Source organism: Malania oleifera, chromosome 12 (genome assembly GCF_029873635.1).
Source record: "Malania oleifera isolate guangnan ecotype guangnan chromosome 12, ASM2987363v1, whole genome shotgun sequence".
NCBI classification, from domain to species: Eukaryota; Viridiplantae; Streptophyta; class Magnoliopsida; order Santalales; family Ximeniaceae; genus Malania; species Malania oleifera.
This window is the reverse complement of record NC_080428.1, coordinates 16,327,202-16,350,424: the sequence shown is the minus strand read 5'-3', so window position 1 is coordinate 16,350,424 and position 23,223 is coordinate 16,327,202. Positions and strand designations below refer to the sequence as shown.

At 37.9% G+C, this 23,223-nt stretch overlaps 1 protein-coding gene across 2 annotated transcripts in view; it reads left to right on the top strand.

The window, feature by feature from the left end:
* Positions 1-21,617, top strand: part of LOC131144064 (L-2-hydroxyglutarate dehydrogenase, mitochondrial) — a 70,523-nt gene extending 48,906 nt beyond the window's left edge. The window contains exons 5-6 of one of the 2 annotated variants that reach the window (XM_058092431.1): positions 21,210-21,373; positions 21,455-21,617. In XM_058092431.1, coding sequence (XP_057948414.1) covers positions 21,210-21,326 — 117 coding nt within the window. In that variant the 3' untranslated portion in view covers positions 21,327-21,373; positions 21,455-21,617. Of the gene's footprint in view, positions 1-21,209 lie in introns of both variants that reach the window. The other variant, XM_058092432.1, reaches the window with a different exon arrangement.
* Positions 21,618-23,223: the final 1,606 nt, after the last annotated feature.

Genomic DNA, 23,223 nt, shown 5'->3' with positions numbered 1-23,223 from the left:
GCCTGCATAAATTGAATGACATGCTGCACAACAAAAGAAATATCAGGACGAATAATCATTAAGTAGTTCAAACTCCCAACAAGCTGCCGATACAAGGATGGATCTGATAGAAGCTTGCCTTCCTCCTGACGAAGCTTAAGATTTACCTCCAAGGGAGTAAGAATAGAGTTACCTGATTGGAGACCAGCCAATGAAATCACTTCTTGTGTGAATTTGTGCTGGTGTAACAACATACCAGTCGGAGTAAGCTGCACCTCAAGGCCAAGAAAGCACTGCAGGGAACCAATATCTTTCATGTGAAAAGAGGCCTTGAGAAGCTGTTGTAATTGCTTAATTAACCCAGTGTCAGAGCCAGTAATAAGAATGTCATCAACATATACCAGAAGCAATACAATTCCTCCATAAGTCTTGCGATGAAAAAGAGAGGAATCAAACTGACTCTGAGTAAAATGAAAAGCAAGCAAAGGTAGAGCGAACTTTATCAAACCATGCACGTGGAGCCTGTTTCGGTCCATACAAGGATCGGCGTAGCCAACAAACCTCCGAGGAAGGTGTAGCAAACATGTTAGGAGGTGGAGACATATAGATGTCTTCCTTCAAATCCCCATGTAGAAAAGCATTCTTCATATCCATCTGTCGGAGAGACCACCCTTACGACATAGCAAGTGCCAAGATAATCCGCACAGTAGTGATTTTGGCAATAGGTGCAAAGGTCTCTTCATAATCAATACCATACTTTTGTCGATTCCCAAGAGCCACGAGATGGGCCTTATATTTGTCTAGTGACCCATCAGACCGAAACTTGACTAAGTACACCCATTTACAACCCATAGGTTTGACACTAGAGGGACAAGTCACAAGATCCCAAGTGTGATTATTTTGAAGAGCTTGGATTTCTTCTTGCATGGCCTATTGCCAACATGCTTAGGTGGCTGCCTAGGTAGAGTGAGGAACAAAAACAGTGTCGAGAGTGGCAGTAAGTGAGGTATGAGGAAAACCATACCTATCCGGTGGATGTGTAACTTGGGTGGAGCGCTGAGGAACCGCAAAATCATATGATGGATCAGTGTCTGGAAGGGGCGTTGAAGAAGGTGGAGGATGTCGATGATACATCACACCTGGTTTATAGTGCTCAATAGAGGAAGACACATCATCAAAATCGGGAAGAAGAGTAAGAGGAGTATCATAAATTACCTGAGACTGAAAGAAATATTAATTTTCGAAGAAAATCACATTCTGGGAGATTTGAAGTTTGTTTGCATGAGCATCATAACAAACAAATCCTTTCTGAGTAGGACTATATCCCATAAAGGCACATGTGACAGACTGGGCAACAAGCTTGTGACGCTCAATAGGTGGTAGATGAACAAAACAAACACACCCAAAAGTATGAAAGGATTGATACTCAGGAGATATGCCAAATAATAGAAAATAGGGAGAATCATAATTTAGAGTGACTGTTGGAATTGGTGTATTCCCAAGGAGGGGGGGGGTGAATTGGGTATTAAAAATTTCTTCCTAGGTTCAATTCAAATTACAGATAGTATTACACAACCTAGGGTTTGTCTAAGCATTCACAATTCCCCCAAATAAATCAAGTATGCAAATATTTAAAACAAATAAGACAATTTAAATATTTGCATACGAACGTCACATCATATCCCATTTTAATTAAAACGTTTATGTAAAGTAATTAAGCCATGAGTCCATACATACATATGCAACCAATCTCATTTAATTCAAATGTGTGCATGCAAATGATTGTAACAATGAATAAGCAAGCATACTCATATTCAATTCAAGGTACATAAATTAAATGAGATAGGGAGAGAGAGACACATGATATTTTTTATTAAGGTTCGGCCAAACCAGCCTATGTCACTGTCTTGGGCATACCCCCCAAGGATTACGCTAACCCTGCTCACTTAAACAGGCGGAGTAGAAGCCGTTACAACCTCTCCTTACGGGGTGAGGTAAACCCCTGACTCACTCAAAAAATGAGCAGCTCGAAAGCTATCCAAAGTATAAGAGTTTATTCGGGTAATACTTAGCTCAAAGGTCAGATCGTCTCCTCAGGGAATGCAGTCCAATTCCAAATTTCGTGTAATTCCAACAGAAAATAAGAAACCAAAGACTTACGGAATACAGTTCAGATTTGGGTTTTTTGGGATGTTTGAAATTTTTTTGACGAATTAAAAGAATGTGCAATTTAAATTATAAATCCTAACACGAACTAAATGTAACAACTAAATTAATAACGGGAAACGATCCTGCGTTTAATCAGTCAAGCAAGAATTAAAACCCACGTTTGAACTTCGGAAATAGACTAAAGACGATAACTTTAAGCAAAAATTTTAGCATGCAATTAAAAAAAACTCAATCAAACACAAACACAAACAAAAACCAAATTTTTAACGCAATCAAGAACTTAAACCAAAATTAAAACTGTAACAACTAAACAATAAACGCAAACACGATAAAAATTCAGATTTTAATTAAATTGAAATTAAAATAATTAAAGCCCAACAAAAGTTAAATTCTAGAGAAGACAACAAATTTAAATCCTAAAGAAGATATATATTTTTTTCTTTTTTTAAAGATCAAACCGAACTTTAACAAAAAAAAATAACCCAAGAAAAAAATTAATTCTAATGATAATATTAAATAAGAAAAGAAAGAAAATAAATAAACATTAATAATAAGATCCCAAAAAATAATTAAAAGTTTAAAACTTTAAGTGAAATCCTATGAAAAATAATAATATTCAATTAACAAGTTAAAAGAAAGAATAAGAGAGAGAGAGAGAGCAAGCTGGCCCGAGTTCGTGGGCTGGTAGCAGCAGCAGTGGCAATGGGCTCGGGTCTTCCTCCGACAGCAGCAGAACGGGGCAGTGGCAATGGGAGAAGCCTTCTCGGGTTGCTGGGATTTTCAGCAAGTAGGAGACTCGGGTACCTCCTTCACAGCAGCAGCAGCAAGGGGAAGCAGGAGGATGCAGTGGCAAGAAGAAAGCTGCAGCAGTGGTGGCCTTCTCGGGTTGCAGGATTGCAGGGAGGGCTCGGGTTGGCAGTGAGAGAGAGAGCAGATTGAGGTTGAGAGAAGGAGGAGAGGAGAAGAGATGAGAAAGAGAGGGAAAGATAGAGAGGACAAGAGGGTTGAGAATAGAGAGAGGAGAACAAAGAAGAGAGGGAGAGAAGGGGAGAGGAACAGAGAGGAGAGGGGGGCCGGCTTGAGAAGAGAGAGTGAAGAGAAAGGAGAAGGAAGAAGGGAAGAGAGGCTGGGAGAATGAGGGGGCCAGAAAAGATAAAAAAAAAAAACGATTTTAAACCCCTTGAGAAACCCTACAAGCGCACAAGAAAAAGGAGGACCCGGCTGCATGGCCGGGTCAAATCAAGCCAATAATATATATATATATATATATATATTATTTTTTTCTTTTCATCTTTCTTCCTTTTTTTTTTTTTGTTTCCCAGCGCACAAACCTGATTTTGGCCTTCCTACAGTTTGTAACTTTCAAAGCTCAAAACATGAAAGTTGTAGAGCACTTTCTTGGCTTTCCATAGCATTTCAAATCACCTCGATTGAAGCTCGGATGGGAGAATTATGCCCAAATTACGAAATAGTGTCGGTTTTAATGTCCATAATTTACCCTGTAATAATAAAATACCAAAAATTCATAAATTATTCAATAAAACCCAAATGTTATAAATAGAGCGTAATGTTAAAATATTGAGCATAATTAGGCATTTAATTAAAAATATAATTCTTAATGCATGAATTTAAACGCCTAATTACGCAATTTAGGCGTGTAATCAACCCTAACTCAATTACCAGGCTAAGCCCAACTGGTCTCCCTTACAGGGTAGAGACACCCCAGTGCAATTTGCAGGCTGAATCGAACTGGTCTTACTTACGGGGCTAAGACTCCCCAGTTTAATTTTGGGCTGAATCCAACCGATACATGAAAACATTTTTGTACATATTAAAACGCTTCTAAATACAAGCATGGATGTACACATCAAAGGTTCAAATACATGCACTCTCTTATGATATGAAATGTGCTCAGTAGAGTAAGGGTGCTTTCAAAATAAATTTAAACCCTAATAAGAAATTTTCTCCAAAAATATATTTCAATAAAAATAGGAGAACCTAGGGTTTTGCTCTTCAACAAAGTTTTGCACAAATAAAAATATATGAATATATATAAATGATAAATATGTTCTCCAAAAAACATTTAGCAAATAAAAGCGTTTGGAGAATCTAGAGTTTAAGTTCAAGAAAAATATTTGTGCAATAAATAATTTTTTCCCAAAAATTTTTATCAAAGAAATAACCAGGAGGAAACTTTAGTAATACTCTCAAAAATGTTTTTCAAAGATTAAGTGCTAAGTAAGAGTATATGCAAATAAAATGCCCTAAATAAAATACTCTCCTCACAAATGATTTTGAAATAAAAGCATGAAAGAGAGTTGAAAAGATTTGTATAAAAGATTTTGCCCTAAAGGAATTGATTTTAACAATAAAAAACGTTTTGGGGGAACTTTGATTAACAATGGATTAGAGAAAAAATTTGGGCTAATCAAAGTTGCTAATCTCAGCTTATGAAGGGGTATATATAGACTTTGTAAAAAATGTGACCATTGGGGACATGCTCGGTATTATTAGAAAAGTTTAATTAATTTTAAACGTGTTTTTAACATTTAAAAATGGCGGAACCTGAAAGGTTTGGTTGACCAAGGGCAAGGGATGGTCGACTACTTTTATAAGTTGGTCGACCAAGGTAATTTTAAACTACAAGGATGGTCCCATCTTAGGGTGATTTTGAACCCTTCGTGGGTTCGGTCGACCAAGGTAAAAGGTCTGGTTGACCATCTATGAAGTGCAGTCGACCATGGTGTTTATGAACTGTGAGTTCGGTCGACTAAGTAGCTGGGAAAGTAAATTTTTATATTATGGTTGATCGAGGAAGGTTAGTTCAAAATAGGTCGGTCGAACAAGGCAAGTCAAACTGTTGACTTTCTCCTTGTTCGGTTGACCAAGACATTTAACACATCAGGAGGTCGGTCGACCGAGCATTGGTCAACATTTTGACTTCGGGCACATTCAGTGGACTGAGCTAATCAATGCTCGAACTGGTCGATTGACCGAGGGCATTAACAATTAATATTTTGCTTGAAAAATCCAACGTTGGTTGACCGAAGTCTTTGTCAAAATCATTTTAGCCCTAATTTTTGACCTTAATTTATTTTGAAAACCTTTGTGTGATTTAGGCAATTTTGAAAAAGGTTTTATGTGAACGGTTAGGTCCCTAAGGTCAATCGAAGGTCGTCTAAGCAATCAATCCGTATCATGTAGATGCATGCATTATTACAGACCAAATAATACAAGAGCTTAAATGCAATACAAATAAAAATGAATGTCTTCGTCGTTTTGCTCTTCAGTCTTCATGGAATATGCTAGAATGATGATAAGCTTGAAGTTCCTCTTGGCTTCCACTTCCCCTTATGTGTGTGTTTGAATTAAAGACCTGTTCAATCACTAAATACACACATAAGCGACTTGTGCTTTGTCAACATCAAAATAGGGATCAGACTCAAAAATCCAACAGTGGTGGTAGGCAAACAATTGATCAAATAGACAACAGTAGATAAAGCTTATACCTAGAACTTACAAGGTACAGAAGAATCAATCAACAAAGTACGAATGACATCTAAGATATGACGATTCTTATGCTCAATGACTCCATTTGGTTGAGGGGTATAAGGACAAAATCGATGGGAAATGATCCCCTTTTGCTGAAGAAAAGTTTGAAAAGAAGGAGACATGTACTCCCCCATTGAGTTAGAGCGTAAAGTTTTGATAAAAGTACTGAACTATGTCTCGACAAACGCAACAAATTTTTGAAATACAGAAAACACGTTAGCTTTAGAGCGGAGAAAATATATCCAAGTGAATCGACTATAATCATCAATAAATGTCACAAAATGACGATATTGACCATGAGAAAAAACAAGGTTCACACCCCAAACATTAGTATGCACAATCTTAAAACAATTATAAGCACGACTACTATGCGCAAGAAAAGGTAAAGTTTTACTTTTACCAAGATGACAAGTAGCACAATCAAAAGATACAAGAGAAGAAGCAAAGGAATTTTTATTGCCCAAAAAACCATGTTTCATAAGATGAGCCAAGGCAACAGAATTAGGATGACCCAATTTCTTATGCCAGACTTCATCATTATTGGCAGTAGCCGTACAAGCGAGAGAAACAACATTAGGAATAGAAAATTGTAAAGGAAATAAACGTCCCACTCTAGGCCCCTTTGCGATCACTGTCCCCGACACCTAATCCTGCACAAGACAACCACCACGAGAAAAATGAACATCATAGTTATTATCTACCAATTGTCCAACAGAAATCAAATTGGTAGACAATCCAGGAGAGGCAAAAACATCGCGAAATGAAGAGCCCAAATTACCAACAATAGTAATTGGATGAATACTGCCATCAGCAATCTGAATATTTTGCGTGCCTCTATACTTACGAACACCATGGAGACCCGTCATATTACCAGTCATATAATTAGAAGCGCCCGAATCAACAATCCAAGAAGTTAAGTTAATAGCTGTATCTTGTAGGCCTAAGGCCGCAAAAGCATACACAAATCATCTATTGGACCATTGCTGGTGTAAGAATAGATGAATAAGAGCTTATAGTGGGTGGCGTAGAAGAAGAAGAAGAGGATTGAACAGCAGCCTAAAAAGCTTGGGATTGGCGATTTTGAGGCCGCACTTGACAGTCTTTGATGATATGGCCTTCTTTCTTGCAATAGTTACAAACTTTCTTAGGATAGTTGTGAGCAATATGACCAAACTCCTTGCAACTGAAGCACTGCAACTTGTTCCTCCCTCTCCCTTGTGCTGCATATGCTACATTCACAACCTCCGAAAATACCTTCTCAGAAGTCATACCCATCTGAGTGGATAACTTCTGTTCTTCACACAATAAATCTCCTAAACAAATATCCAAAGAAGGAATTGGATTACGGTTCAATAAACGGGCTCGAACAGGCTTAAATTCAGGTCGAAGTTTCTTAAAAAATTGATTGCATTGACTCTCAGCATGAACTGCTTGGGGAGCTGTGAGTGCCGTGGGGGAAACTTTAGCATGAACAATAGCAGAATACTCGTTCTAAAGGTTAATAAAACCATAATAAATTTGTTCAATAGGTAAATTACCTTGATTGTAATTACTAATTTCCAACTCCAATTGAAACTTCTGAGCACTGTGATCTTGGTGATAAATACGGTGGAGATAATCCCACGTAGCCTGAGCTGTAGTAAAACAGCGAAGATTGGTCACAAGGTGAGACTCCATCGTCCCCAACAGCCAAGAGATCACCTTAGCATCATTGACCTCCCATTGTGCAAATTCCTTTTCATTAGTGGGAACTTGAGCAGAAATATCAATATGATTTGATGATTCGTTCCTTTTCAAGAACATTTTAAATTGGAATTCTCACATAGGGAAATTCTTTCTAGTAAATCGAACAATAGTCTTTTCAATAGACATGATGAAAGGCACTAAAAAAAAAGAAGCCCAAGCAGTCTACCAAATAAATGGCAAGCCTAACTCAAATCAGGTCCAAATATAAATAATAAGAGGTCCACAGACACTACCGGATTACAAAAGTCCAAATCAAACACAGAAGCCTATCTCGAAATACCTGCCTTGTGTGAAAACGACACAGCAGAGGAAGAAACACAGCACCTTCGTTGATCACACCAGGAGAAGTCGAAGCTGCTGACCACCACAGAAATTGGCGACAGCCACAAAGATGTCCAGCCACCACGAGAAAAACATCAAGATGAGTTGCTCGCAACCAAGGATAGCGTGTGCAACTAAAAAAAAAATTCCGGCAGCCCCCAACAAAACTCAAAACCACCAAAGTGGACACCACAGAGAAGGCCAACACCCACGAAAAGCAAGAAAGAACTTGCTTAAACAGCGATGAGAATCGCACCCTGTGATTAAGACCAAAACAACGGAATCAAAAGAGGGACTTCGATACCATGTTAATTTTGGTCTGAATGCCCTTTCCATCGGGTTTGCTTTCATTATATATAGAAGAAATTTACATAGTTGTTGCCTAATTTTCAGCACATTTTCAGCTCCTAAATGCTGCTAGATTTTCGGCATTATTTACAGCCTAATTTTCTGCTATATACAATCTAAATATAAACTAAAATATTTCAACTAAATTATTTACAGCCTAATTTATCATAAATTATTTCCATAACAACATCAAGGTAGATTGCTACAAGTTGAAGACAAAGAATGGAGAGAACAAACAAGGCCAAAATCAAAGAAAGAATGAGAAAGACGTCGAGGCAAGTGTTGCCAATAATTAATCCAAAGGTGCTGAATTTGTTCTTTCCACTAGTAGTGATGCATGCTTTAAAGATCATTGGTTGATAGATTCACCATTCTCATTTCACATGTCCCAATAAAGTTTAGTTTTCCTCATATGAATCAATTTCAATTGGGATTGTATTGTTGGGCAACAATGCAACTTGGAAAATTGTTGGGATCGGAATAGTATGAATCAAAATGTATAATTGTGTGTATGAACTCTCCTGAAGTTCAACAAGTTCCGAATTTGAAGAAGAATCTAGTTTCTCTTGGAGCCCTTGATTCCAAAGGGTAGATGTACTCCCCTGAAGGTGGAGTTACGCAAGTCAGAAAAGGTGTCCTTGTTATTCTAAAAGCAAAGAAATTACTTCCTAATTTATGTCTTGCAAGGTGCTATAGTTTCAAGTGTTGTTGTTACTCAATCCTCTGCCAAATTCTGATATTACCAAATTATGGCTTATGGGGTTGAAAAATATGAGTGACAAAGGGCTAATATTACTGAGCAAAAAGAGGGTTTTTTTTGTGGCTGAAGTACAGGTAAATATTGAATTCTACAAACGTTGTGTGTTTGGAAAGCAGAAGAGAGTCACTTGCAACACTAGTACCCACAAAACCAAAGGTAATCTGGACTATATACACTCTGACCTTAGGGGATCTTCCCATGTTCCTTCTAAAGGTGGAGCTCGATACATCCTTACCTTCATCGATAAGCACTTAAGAAAGACATGGGTGCTCTTTTTGAAGCATAAGAATGAAGTATTAAGATATTTCAAGCAATGAAAAGCAATGATCGAGAAACATATTGAAAAGAAGGTCAAGCGACTTAGAACTAATACTGAATTGGAGTTTTGCTCACTTGAATTTGAAGAATTTTTTAAAAATGAAGGCATTGTTAGACATAAGACAATCAGACATAACAAAATTGATAATGAATTGGAATTTTGCTCACTCGAACTTGAAGAATTTTTTAAAAATGAAAGCATTGTCAGACATAAGACAATCAGACCACAACAGAATGGGGTAGTTGAGTGCATGAACAAAACCCTCTTGGAGAGAGCTGCTTGTGTGCTCTCAAATGTTTATTTATTGAGGGATTATTGGGTAAAGGCTATTTTTACTGCTTGCCATTTGAGAAATTATTCTTCGCCCTTAGCCTTAGAGTTCAAGATCCTATAAGTGGTATGGTTTAGTAAATCTGTTGATTATTCTAATCTAAAATTTTTTGGATGTCGTGCCTATGTGCATGTTAATGAAGGGAAATTAGAGCAAAGAGCCAATGAATGTGTTTTTCTTGGTTATGCAGCTGGGGTGAATGGTTATAGAATTTGGTGTTCTGATTCCAAGTCACCCAAGTTTATTATCAGTAGAGATGTTATTTTTGATGAGGCATTAATGTTTAACCCAAAGAAGGAGAAAGATACCATTGCAATTAATCAAGTTAAGAATAGCATCAAGAAAGTGGAGATAGAAGATGACACTATTACTTTGCAGGAGACTACTCCTAGTTAAATTGGCTTAGTTGAGAACACTACTAAAGTAGAAAAAATGTAGCACGAAGAATCTTATAGCATTGCCAAACAGAGTCCTAGAAAAGAGATCAAATTACCTTCGAGGTATCGTAATTTTGAACAATTTTGTCATTCTAATCCTATTGACTATGCTTTAGCGGTTGCACAAGAAACCTATGAAGCTGGATAGGTCGTAACATATTCAGAAGTAATTTCTTGTGTTGATTCCATTAAGTGGTTAGTGGCTATGCAAGAGGAGATTGAGTCTTTACACAAGAATAACACCTGGAATTAGTAAAGCCTTTCAAGGAAAGAAGTTTCTAGGTTGCAAATGGGTCTTCTAGAATAAAGAAGGTTTCCAGGAGTTAAGGATGCAAGGTATAAGGTACGGTTAGTTGCTAACGGTTATAGTCAAATTGCAGAGTTAGATTTTAATGATGTATTTTCTCCTATTGTTAAACATGCCTCTATACGTGTATTATTATCTCTTGTTGCTGTGAATGATTTGGAATTGGAATAACTAGATGTTAAAGTAACTTTTTTGCATGGTAGACTCGAGGAAATAATTTCATGCGTTAGCTTGAAGGTTTTATTGTTGATACCATGTTTGTTTATTAAAAAGATCATTATATGGATTGAAGCAATCTCTTTGTTAGTGGTATAAAAGGTTTGATTTGTTTATGTTGGACAATGGTTATTCATGGAGCAAGTGTGATAGCTGTGTGTATTTTAAGAAACATAAAAATGTTTCTTTTATTTACTTCTTGTTATATGTTGTTGACATGCTTATTCCTTCTAAAGATAAATCTGAGATCAACAAGTTAAGGACCAACTTGCTGGGGAATTTGAAATGAAAAATTTAGGAGTAACAAAAAAAGATACTTGGCATGGAAATTTACAAGAATCAAAAGGAAGGATTGTTGTATTTGACACAAGAAATATGTTGAAAAATATTTGGAGCATTTCTTCATGACAAATGCCAAACCAATCAGCACTCCACTTGCTACTCACTTCCAACTATTAGCTGTTTTGGAAGTCTAATGCATGCTATGATTTCTACCCGTCTAGACATTTCACATGCCATTAATGTTGTGAGTGGGTACATGGCTAATTGTCACGGTCCGACTCTTTTCAGACCGTTGTGAAGGGCCGTGCGGCGCTAGCTAAAGCACTTTTGTTTAACTAGTCAGCCTATCTTTTACCAACATTCATCCACGAAACGCTTTCATTAGCGTTCAATCAAATGATAGCGGAAACAGTATGCGTTCATGAAAGCAGTGTCAAGCAAGCAGTAAACATTGAAGCAAACGTAATTCATTAACAACACGTCCGTTGACATCGTGTGCTTAGCAAAGGAGGCAAGTAGGCTAAACACGTTGACAATAGCTAGTGAGTTTTACAATGACTGATGAACACTCACCCTTCCCTAAAGAGGTTTTCATGTAATTATCATCCTGGCATTAGGAAACATCAAAGTGACCGAGGAGTTATATTGCCTTATTTGGCATACAAAGACTCTACTAGCAGAAAATAACCTTACATTAGTATTTACATGATGGAAACCCATCCCAAGCACACGAGATAAGCAGTCACAGGCAAGCATAATGTCCTGAACAAGCTTAGCTTGTGACATTCTCCCCCACTTATGCGGTCGACGTTCTCATAGACTTTGGCGGTAGGCACACTTCTAGTTTGTCCATGAACGGTTGAATATCTTTTGCAGAAATCCAGCTGATTTCTTTGTCATCAAGGCATTTCCACTTCACTAGGAACTTCTGTCGCTTTAAGGATATGAACTTTCTGTCTGCAAAGATCTCTTCAACTTCACGTTTGTCAGGTTGCACTGTCTTCAACTTTGATCTGTTCGACTGACTTCTACTCAGGTCATTGGTGTTGGCGTTGAACGGCTTGAGGCAGCTAACATGAAACTGCGGTCTTCTCCCTTGATCTGTCCACTTCTTCATATGCTTAGAAGCTTTCTCCAGATAGGCTCGGGCAAACTCTGCATTCTGTCTCCATTCTTTGGTGAAGATGTTCGCCCTGGGACTCTTTCGTTTGTACCGCTCGCCCACTGTGTGAGGTAACAGCGACAGCTGGCCTGTAACAAGCTCAAAAGGGCTCTTGTTGGTTGTTGAGCTCCTTTGGGCATTGCCACAGAACGGAGACACATCAAGTAGTTGCATGCCATTCTTCTGGTTCTTGTTGACAAAATAGCGCAGGTACTCATCTAGTAGCTCTCTGAATCTCTTCATCTGTCCATCTGTCTGTCAGCGAGAACTCGAAGAGATTTCAATATGTGACCTGAATATCCTGAAAATTCTGTCAAGAAGTTGTCAGTGAACATTAAGTCTCGGTCACAAATAATAACTTGGGGAACACCCCAGTGTTTCACAATAGTCGTAAGGAACAATTGTGTCGTCTCCTCTGCTGAACAGTACTTTGGTGCTACCATGAAAGTACCATACTTCTTCTGCTCCCCCTTGTCTTGTTGGCAAGTGAGACAAGTTTTGGTATAATCAACCACATCATCCTGCGTGTGCGGCCAACAATACTTCCCCAGTAGTTCTGTCATTGGAGTCATTCTCCACGAATACCCCTCAACGAACTTCCTGCAATATCTAGTAAGGCCAAGAAAGGAACACAACTCCTTCATAGTCGTGGGGATCTTCCGTTCTTGAATCATCCTTACCTTCTCCATACCCTTCCGGATACGACCTTGTTCAACCACATGACCAAGGAATTTGTTGCTCTACTGAGCGAAAGAGAACTTCCCTTTCTTCACATACAAACTGTTTCCCCTCAGCCTGTCAAACACTTTCTGTAGATGCTCTTCATGTTTCCTTTGAAACAACACTGATGCTTCTAACGGTGCTTTGGAATGGCGAACACATCCCGCTTCCTATTCATCAAGCTGTTTCCCCAACTCTACTATCTCTGGAGGCGCAATCTGATATGACCCTTTAGCTGGTGGTTTCACTCCTGATAACAACTTGATCTCATGCTCCACAATCCATCGTGAAGGCAACTTGTGAGGCAACTTATCTGGCAACACCTCCTTATCCTCATCCAACACCGCTTGGATGGTCGTAGGCTCCAGCTCTTAGCCTACTTCTTTGTCTACCACCACTGTGGCTGGACGTGTTTGCTCACCCTGACCCAATCCCTCATTGAGTTGTATGGCTGAAAGGGACTTCCCGTTGTTTCCTTTCATCGCAACGACTTGCACCATGCACGAGTGATCTCCCATCAAACATAGGGAATTAGCCAAAGGCATCAGCACTGCCCTCGTCCCCCTTAGGAACTCCATTCCTAGAATGACTGGAAAGTCATCCAATGGCACCGCTGTGAAATTCGCTTGACCTTCCCACTGTCCAAGTTTCACAGTCACTTGCTTGGCTACTCCTAGAGTCGGTTGGGTTACAGAATTAACTGCTTTCATGCATCCTGTATCCTTCTGTAGGGATAAGTTGAGCCTCCATGCTTCCAACTGCAAAACAAAATTATGAGTAGCTCCCGTATCCACCATAGTGCGTGTACTCTTCCCATTGATCCTCAAGTCCACAAACATTAACCCTTTTGCTCGTGTAACTTTCGGTGCTTTCGCCTGCTTTTCCAATGGGCTCACTAGCTGCACTGAACCTACCCTCGGGGCATCATCCTCTTCCTCCTCGCTTTCCACCACTTTTCCCGAAGTGGAAGCTTGTAAGACATTGAGTAATCCCTTGTGTTGACACTCAATTCACTCTGTGAGATCCACCACACAAGTAGCATGAAAATTTACTCTTCCCCTTTCCATTGGGTGTGTTGAATCCTTGAGACGACAAAACTTCCTTTAAGGTTGATGATTTAGAGTCGGTTCCCCCACTCTTGAGTTTGCCTTTCTTGAAAGACTTTCCATTGTTTCCCTTTCCGCCAAACCGTTTGGACGAAGTGGTATCATCACCAGTGTAGTCAGTCAAGCGTTCTGCAGCAACTTGTGCAGTTGACAAGTCTTGAATCCTTTGCCTATGAAGTTCAGTTCTTGCCCATGGTTTCATCCCCTCAAGAAAATAGAACAACTTGTCCTTCTCCGACATATCCCGAATATGCAACATTAAAGCAGAAAATTGTTTCACATATTCCCTGATCGACCCCGTATGCTTGAGATCTCTCATCTTTCTCCTTCTATTATACTCAACATTCTCAGGAAAAAATTGGGCCTTGAGCTCTCTTTTCAAGTCTACCCAATTATCGATTACACAACTTCCATTTTCAATTTCTCTGTAGTTGGTGCGCTACCATAGTTTGGCGTCACCAACCAAGTACATGGTTGCAGTATCCACCTTTGCCTGTTATAAGGCCATCCTCACAGCGTGAAAGTACTGCTTCACATCAAACAAGAAGTTCTCTAACTCCTTGGCATCTCGGGCACCCCCATACGTCTTGGGTTTCGGTACCTTGGTCTTGCTAACTCCTAGAGTGTTGGAGTTCCCCATAGCAAGAACCATTAGATTCACCTTTGCATCCAGATCAGCCATCCGCGACTGCAAAGTTTCAACTATGTAGCGAAAGTCCTCTGACATGTCGCCTATCAAACTTGCTTGATGTTTTTGTGATCCCATAACTTCATCAACAAGTTCTCTCATTTGAGCCACCTCCGTGGCCACAGTATTGGTTGTTGCCTCAACCTGTGCTTCCAGCACGCTGATCCTCAGCATTGTTTGGTGCTATGGTCACTTACCAAAGCTTTCCAAATCCCATAACGAAGGCAATCGAACTCACGTAGCAACTCAACCTTGGGCTCTAATACCAAGTGCCACGGTCTGACTATTTTCACACCGTTGTGAAGGGCCGTGTGTCGTTAGCTAAAACACTCTTGTTTAACTAGCCAGCCTATCGTTTACCAAGATTCATCCACGAAATACTTTCATTAGCATTCAATCAAATGGCACCAAAAACAGTAAGCGTTCATGAAAGCAGTGGCAAGCAAGCAGTAAACATTGAAGCAAACATAATTCATTAACCACACCTCCGTTGACATTGTGTGCTTAGTGAGGGAGGCAAGTAGGCTAAACACGTTGATAGTATCTAGTGAGTTTTACAATGACTGATGAACACTCACCCTCCCCTAAAGAGATTTTTATGTAATTATCATCCTAGCACTAGGAAACATCAAAGTGACCGAGGAGTCATATGGCCTTATTTGGCATACAAAGACTCTACTAGCAGAAAATAACCCTACACTAGTATTTACATAATGGAAACCCATCCCAAGCACACGAGATAAGAGGTCATAGGCAAGCATAATGCCCTGAACAAGCTTAGCTCGTGACACTAGTCTATGTAAAGAGCATTGACAAGTGGTTACATGGATAATTTGATATCTAAGAGGTACTTTTGATACTTGTTTAGATTTTCGGAGACATAAGTCCAGTGCTATTGGTTATGTTGATTTGGAATTTGCTGGGGATCTTTACAAGAGCAGATCCATTATTGGTTATGTATTCACTCTTGGAAGAAGTGCCATAAGTTAGAAGACAAGGCTACAACATATTGTTGTGTTACCACTATTGAGGCAGAGTACATGGCAATAATAGAGGCAGTCAAAGAAGCTATTCGGTTAAGGGATTTGATTAGTGAGCTTACATCTTGTTGGGACAAGACTTATATAGTTCATTTTGACAACTAGAGTGCTATTCATTTGACAAAAATCAATGTTTCATGAAAGAACAATACATATTGATGTTAGGTATCATTTTGATTGTGATATTATTTTACAAGGATAAATTATTCTAAAGAAAATTGGAACTGCTAATAATCCTACAAATATGTTGGCAAAGTCTCTAGCGTTGGCTACTTTCAAGCATTGCTTGGATTTGATTGAAATCTGCTGTTCTTGAAATATGCCTATGAGGACGTAAGATTGAGAAGATGGAAGAAGAAAATTATCATCCATACGTGACTATAGGGGAAGATTTATAAATGATGGACTAGCCCCATATGAATGCTTCACATAAATCTCTTATTTAAGCTCTCATTCAAGTGAGACGGTACTTGTCTTCCCATGCCTTGGTCAATGCATTCATGTTTTGTAATAAATTTCTCATTCAAGATAGGAGTTATTTGTAATAAATTGAGAATTTATTCTCTAATTGAAATGAAGAGTTTTTATTATTATTATTATTATTATTATTATTATTATTATTATTATTATTTATTTTTTGAAGAAATAAAGTTAAAGAATTGAGCTCAAAGAGAGTTAATTTGCATTCTTGATTTGAGGAAGAATTAATTTGATTTAAGAGGGAGTTATTCTTGACAGGATGTATATATAAGTGTCTTTGTGGATCTTTGGAAAGTGTGTTAAACAGCATAACATCTTAGATGCTTTTATATTCTATCTCTTCCCAATAGTGGAGTTATTTTGCCATATTCGCCCATGGATGTAGGCGATAGGCCAAACCATGTTATCTTGTATTTATTTTTTTTGCATTTCTCTTTTATCATTCGCTTACTTTCTCAATTGTTTAACTTGCCAATCCTATCACAAATGCACCAAATAATAAGCCAAACAGTAATAAAATTTACCTCTCCTTTCTCTTACCAAAGCCTCCAAACATGCTAATACAAAAATGATCCAAAGAGGCCTGTCATCCCCAATTTATCCAAATATTCCAAACAACTTAGTCCAAATTCCCCATTAGGAGTGACAATGTAGAAACAAGTGAGACCAGGTTTCCCCATTCTTGAAACAGAGAACACAAACATTGGGAGAAAGAGCCTTGTTAGGTTTTTGCTTCTGAAATAGATCACTAATATTAATTTTCTCAAGAATGACAACTTCGGAAAATGCCTTGGTTTTGAAGGAACTTGAGCTTTCCAGACTAGAGAATAGAGGCCAAAGAAACTAGCATTAGGATCATGGATTAGATGAGAGAAAAAAAATTTGAATGAGAAATCCCTAGAAAAATCAAGATTTCAAGCATGTTTATCACTCCCTATCTAGACAAAAAAGAATCAAGCATAATAGTCAAAGAAGCAAGCTTATTAGTTTCTCACTCATTGAGGTTCCTCCCAAAATAAAAATCCCATGAAAGGCTGTCCTCTTGCAAAATGAGATAGGCCACAATAGGAGACTCATGAAGATTAGAAAGATGAAACAAAAGCAAGGGAAATCAATAGACAAGGGCAGATTCTGATCCAACTGTCCTCCCAATAATGGATTCTCTCCCCATTTCCCACTTTATAATGGATATAAGGAAATAAAGATAGATAGATTTGAGATGCAAGTTTCTAAGGACTAGAGTAAGCGATATTAATTCCTGCAATAGCATCCCATCCATTTTTTTGAAAGATCAAATTTACTGCAAATAACCTTGTGCCAATGACAGTTGGGTTACGAGGGAAAACACCATAACCACTTTCCCACCGAAGATATATTTTTATACACCAAATTACCTAGACCCAGGCCTTCCTTCCTTTTAAATGTACTCACAATGTTGCAATCCACTAAATGATCTCTCTTTTGCTTGCTATCGCTCAACCACATAAAATTTTCTCATCAACTTATCTAATCTGCGGGCAACACACACACACCAAGATTCTGAAAAGGGATGTTAGAAGAGAATAGGTTATTTCAGAAATTAGGTTATGTGAGTGGGGAAATTTTCATCCTTAAGACTTTCATTATTATTAATATATAAGAGGGAAAACTTGGAGCTGTACGGAAATCTCCAAGAAACTGTAGCCTCAGCCTTTCTCTTTGTTTCTTCTTCTTTTCTTCTTCTCTTCTCCATCCCTAACTTTACACAATGGTATCAGAGCTGGAGACCAGGAGGTCTTGGGTTCTAGTCTTGTTGCCGGTATTTATTGTGTGGTGTTTAGAAAATTATTGCATTCCTTGCAACGGGTTTTGTTTATTTTTTGTCTCTCCACGTGCTGTCGGGCTGCATGTGCGGGAGAGTGTTAAAAATAGATATACATTTTTGGCCCACAACCTCACAGCTTAAACTTTTGGGTAAAGTGGTATCTAAGTTGGTTGGCAAGTTGATCTGCTTGACCGTCAGTAGACCTGACATATCTCTTGTAGTAGGGGTGGTGAGTCACTTTATGTATAAATCTTAAACAACCACATTGGGATGCTGTTTATATGATTATGTTGCATTTCAAAGGATTTCTTGGAAAAGGTTTGATTATATAAATGTAATAAAAATAGTGAGATCATGGGATACTCTGATGCATGTTGGGCTGACTTTGTTGATGATTGAAGGTCTACTACTGGATACTGTACATTAATGGGAGGTAATCTTGTTACTTGGTGTAGTAAGAAACAAACTACTGTAGCAAGATCTAGTGCTGAAGCAGAATACCGAGCTATGACTCATATTGTGAGTGGGCTCATGTGGCTAATATCTCTTATATCCGACAGGGGGTTTTCAATATCGAAGCCAATGGATATGTTTTTTGATATCAAGATGCCATTTATATTGCTAGCAATCCAGTATTCCATGAGAGAAAGCACATTGAAGTTGATTGTCATTTTGTGAGGGATGTTCTATTGAAGGTCATGAGGACTCCTTTTGTGAAATCTGTGGATCAGTTTGGCAATGTTTTCACAAAGCCTTTATTTAAGCCTACCTTGTCTAATGGTTGTAACAAGCTGGGGCTGGGTGATATTTATACTCCTGTAGCTTGAGGGGGAGGGTTAGAAGATAATAGGTTATTTCAGCAATTAGTTTGTTTGAGTGGGGGGTATTTTAATCTTTTGGAGTTCCATTATTATTAATATATAAGAGGGCAGGCCTGGAGCTGTATGGAAGTCTCCAGGAAACTGCCGCCTCAGTCTCTTTCTTTCCTCTTCTTCTCTTCTCTTCTCTTCTTTTCTTTTTCTCTCCTCCATCTCCAACTTTACAAGAAGGGATAAATAATGCAAGTGAATGGAAGAGACGGTCATGAATGAGAGTAATGCAGCCCTCTAAAGTGAAAAATGGTCCTTTCAACCCTTCCAATCTCCTAGAAATTCTCTCAAAACGGGGTCAGGTCCATACTTGATCTCACCAGGCCACTCTTTGAGAAATTAATTTTTCACCTCGACAGCTTCTTGAAAACCTCCACAGTAGGGAGCACATTAGGGAAGTTATTCCTATCCTTCGAAAGAAAATAGCATCATTTGCAAATTGAAGATGAGAAATGTGCAAGTCCTCCCTGCCCACCTTAATCCCTTCCATGAAGCCTCTTCCAACCCCTCTATCAATCAATGTTCTTGAAGCATTTGCCTGCCACACTAGTGGAAAGGGACAGTGATAGGGGATCACCTTGCCTCAGACCCCTTGAAGCTCGAAAATAGGACTTAGCCACCGGATCACCTTGCTTCAGACCCCTTGAAGCTTGAAAATAGGACTTAGCCACCCTGTTAACTTAGACTTTAGAGAAGATAACAGCAGAGAGACAACCACAGATCCACTTCCTCCTTTCTACAAAACCTTTTAACCCCAACTAACCCAAGCATAGGTTCAAAGTCCAATTTCAAAATCAAGCCCCTCTTTTTTCTTCTAACAGCATCCTCAACCACCTCATTAGCCACCAACACTGCATCAAGGATTTGTTTTTCACCAATAAGAGCACTTTGATTATGGGAGTGGTCCCCACCAAGATCGTTGCTAATCCCTTGTATAAAACTTTAGTTCAAATCTAATGAACACTTTTAACCAAACTAGTAAGTTTAAAGTCATTGACTTTAGTAGCACCATCCTTTTCAGGGACCAGGGTAATAAATGTTGAGTCAAGACTTCTACCAACCACCCCTGCTGTCAAAAAAATCACGAGACTCTAAAAAGACAACTTTTAAAAAATCCCAACAATCCTGAGAAAAAACCCATTATAAACCCATCCAGTCCTGGAGCTTTCTCTCTATCCATATGAACACAGTGACTCTAATCCCCTCCTCGAAAGGCCTCTCAAGACAATCCGCTTTGTCCCTCAAGATAGGGCACCAATCCCACCTCTCAATTATAGCTTTTCATACATCCTCAGGATAGAAGTATGTAGTCAGACCCACAGTATAACATGGATTCCTTTTTACCAAACCCCTATCATCCTCCAGTTCTTTCATTAAAATTCCTTCTCTCTGTCACTGCCCACCCTATGAAACAATCTCGTATTACAGTCATCATTATCCCACTCTTCCTAGACTTTGCCTCCAACTCATAACTTCCAGAAGAAGTTGTTCAAACTCATTAATCAACTAAATTCTTCTACTTACATCTTCTTTTGAAAATGCCTCCCATTCTGCAAGACCATCTAACATAACAAGCTCCTGAAGAATGTCTTTTCCTCCAAGACTGAATAATCCCCTAAAACTATTGCTTTCAAGGTTTTTTACCTTTCTAGAATTTCAATCTCATTGTAAAACTGTTTCTTGGCTGCAGCATCCTCCTTCCTTCTCCCTTCTTTGTTCTTCTCTTCTCAGTTTCTCTCCCTCAGTTCTCTTTTATTTTTGTTTCTCACTTGTCCTACATCAGTAGTCCTAAGAATTTTTTGACTAGTTTAATATGAAATTTCTGCGACAAACCCATTCACCATAATTATTTTACTTGTTTTTTTTGGGTCAAATTAAATGATAAGTTTAAATAATATAATGGTTCTTCGAGGGAGTATTCTTGCAATTTAGTTTTGAGCATTTGACACATTACTATCTTTTTCTTGATTTTTCATATTATTTGTAAGGCCAAAGTTCCCTATAAGATCAAGGATTTTATTTAGCTTAACAATTTGTTGCATAGTTGGAGGCCTTTTAAGGCTTTTATCTCTGGATGTATTTTGTTTATGTTAATTCATTGCTTTTTTTCATGGAGGGTGTGGAATAATTTATTTGGTTTCTTTGGAGAGACTTTGGTGTGTCCGTAGTTGTTGAAGGATCTTTTGGCCATCTCTTTTTCTGGATTTGGGAGTAGAGATGGTTTGACGTTGTAGAGGTGTATGTTTTTTTCGCTGTTTTGTGGGGGATTCAGTTGGAGCAAAATGCACATACATTCACGGGAAAGATGTCTTTGTCTATGCTTTGGGATAGGATCCAGCTTTTGGCCTCGACATTGGCTTTTGCTGCTGGCTGCTTCAGAGGATTGTTCTTTTCAGGCTTACAGCATGACTAGTGGGTGGTGTTTTGATTTTTGTTTCCTTTAGTTCTTTTAGTTTCTATGGACGATTTCTTATGCTCCTTTGTCACATTTCTTTTCATCATCATCTTCATCGAAGCTGGTTCTTGGTGTCTGAGTTCTTCAGTTATTGACTCCAAACTTCCTGTCCATACAGGGAGAGGAGACCCATGGGTTACCTGGTCTTGTGAACCTTTTTGGAATTGAGTCGCCTGGCCTAACTTCAAGCATGGCAATTGCAGAACATGTTGCTGCTAGATTCTTGAAATGTTGATGGAGAACAATACTTGCAATCAATGTGCCATGAAGTTTACGAGGCAGGTGATGTTTCCCTTTGCAATATCGGAATGTGTGATTAGTTGGCTGAAGATTCTCTATGTTACATTTCTGTTTAATGTGAAGGTGAAGAGGCTTGGGAGTCCTTGAGAAACATTATTTGATTGAAGCTGATTCTGTTGTGAAACGAGTGAAATATCAGAGCACCTCTCTAGAAATATGAATTATATTTGCTTGTTATCCAATACAGCTCTTTATGATGGAGTATACAAGAAATAATTATTCTTAATTTTGGGTGTGCCTTTTCCTTATTTTATGTTGGCCGGAATAACATTAACTTTTGCATGAATGAATTTTTAAATTATTAAATTCATGTACAATTATTATTTCATCATGTCCTTATGAGGTATGGACTATTTAGGAACAAAAATTATGAAAACAAAATAAAAAAAATCTATGGTTTTATCATCGATCCATTAAAAACAAGAAGACTTTATGAAAATAGTTATTGACTTGAAAGCTGGTGATTCTCATCAGTGAAATAATTGTAGCACACTAGGAGAATCTTACTCCTTCCAACCCAATCCTTTTGGTCAAGGCATTGATACCCCTGGATCATCTGATTTTCAAGGAATCAACTCCTACATTGTCTAGATATAGATGCACAAAGACACTATGCAGTAACATCTTTTTCCTATCCGATTATAGGTCAGAATTTCTACAAACATCTTGCATCTTGCTTTATTCGATTTAATCTCCACCAACCATCCAATTTCAAGAGTTAGGAATCTTCAGGCCGAGGGAAAAAACCACTTTTCAATAAAATCTTATCTCTATCTCATCATTACTTTGAATTAGATTTTTAATAACCAATGTTAAGCAATTAGCATTTAGCAATGCATAAATGATTGATAAATAAAGACTTGTGCAATCATTTCAAGAGATTCACACAATGTAGGAATCCAAAAGTGGTTCACCTAGTCGCTAGAATGAATTTTCTATTTTTATGAGATTTTTATCTATTTTTTTAAGATGTTTTAATTTTAAAAATGAATTACTTACAATTGTTCAAGTATCATGAAATTATTGAAAACCCAAAATATATGAAAAATAAATATATAATTTTTAGAAATTAATGATGTCAAAATTGTTCTAATATTTTTATGAGTATATAGAAATTTTTGGGAGTTTTTTGAGCTTGTTTGTCATTTTTAATGAATTTTAAAATATATATATATATATTTGAAAATAAAATAAAATAATAAAAATGGGTCTGATCGGGCCGGATTTGACCCCAGTGTAATGTGCATATGGATAAAAGATTCGAGTTGACACGAATCCGACTAAGTTAACCTGGTTGCATGGGCAAGAAAGGAGTTTTTTTCCCATTTTATTATAATTTTAAAATAAAATATAAAATAATACTTTGTTTGGGAAAAATTTTCCTAGTTTAATGCTTACATAATCTCGCAGCACCAAGTTGCGAAATTTGCCATGCGTCAAAACCTGATAGTCCTGGTCATTTAAATTTTGCAGCTTGGTCCTATGAGATTTAAGTAAATATCGCAAGACCAAACTGCGAGATTTGTCACGCGTTAACCAAATTCAGGAATACGTGCACAACAGGCTCCAATTCAGGTTAGCTTGTTCGCCCATTACTAATTTTGATTTTTTAAAATTCTGTTTGGATGTCTTGAAATATATACACACACATATAATGGACTTCACTTTTTCATCCTTATAGGAAGATCCGTTTGAATAATAAATTTTGAATCCACATCCCATATTACCAAAAATAAGATTTTATTTCAATATAATTAAAAATTTTAAATATTGACTTAAATGTTGACCGTAAATTTTAGTGTCACTCTTTTGAATATTTTTTAAAAAAAAAA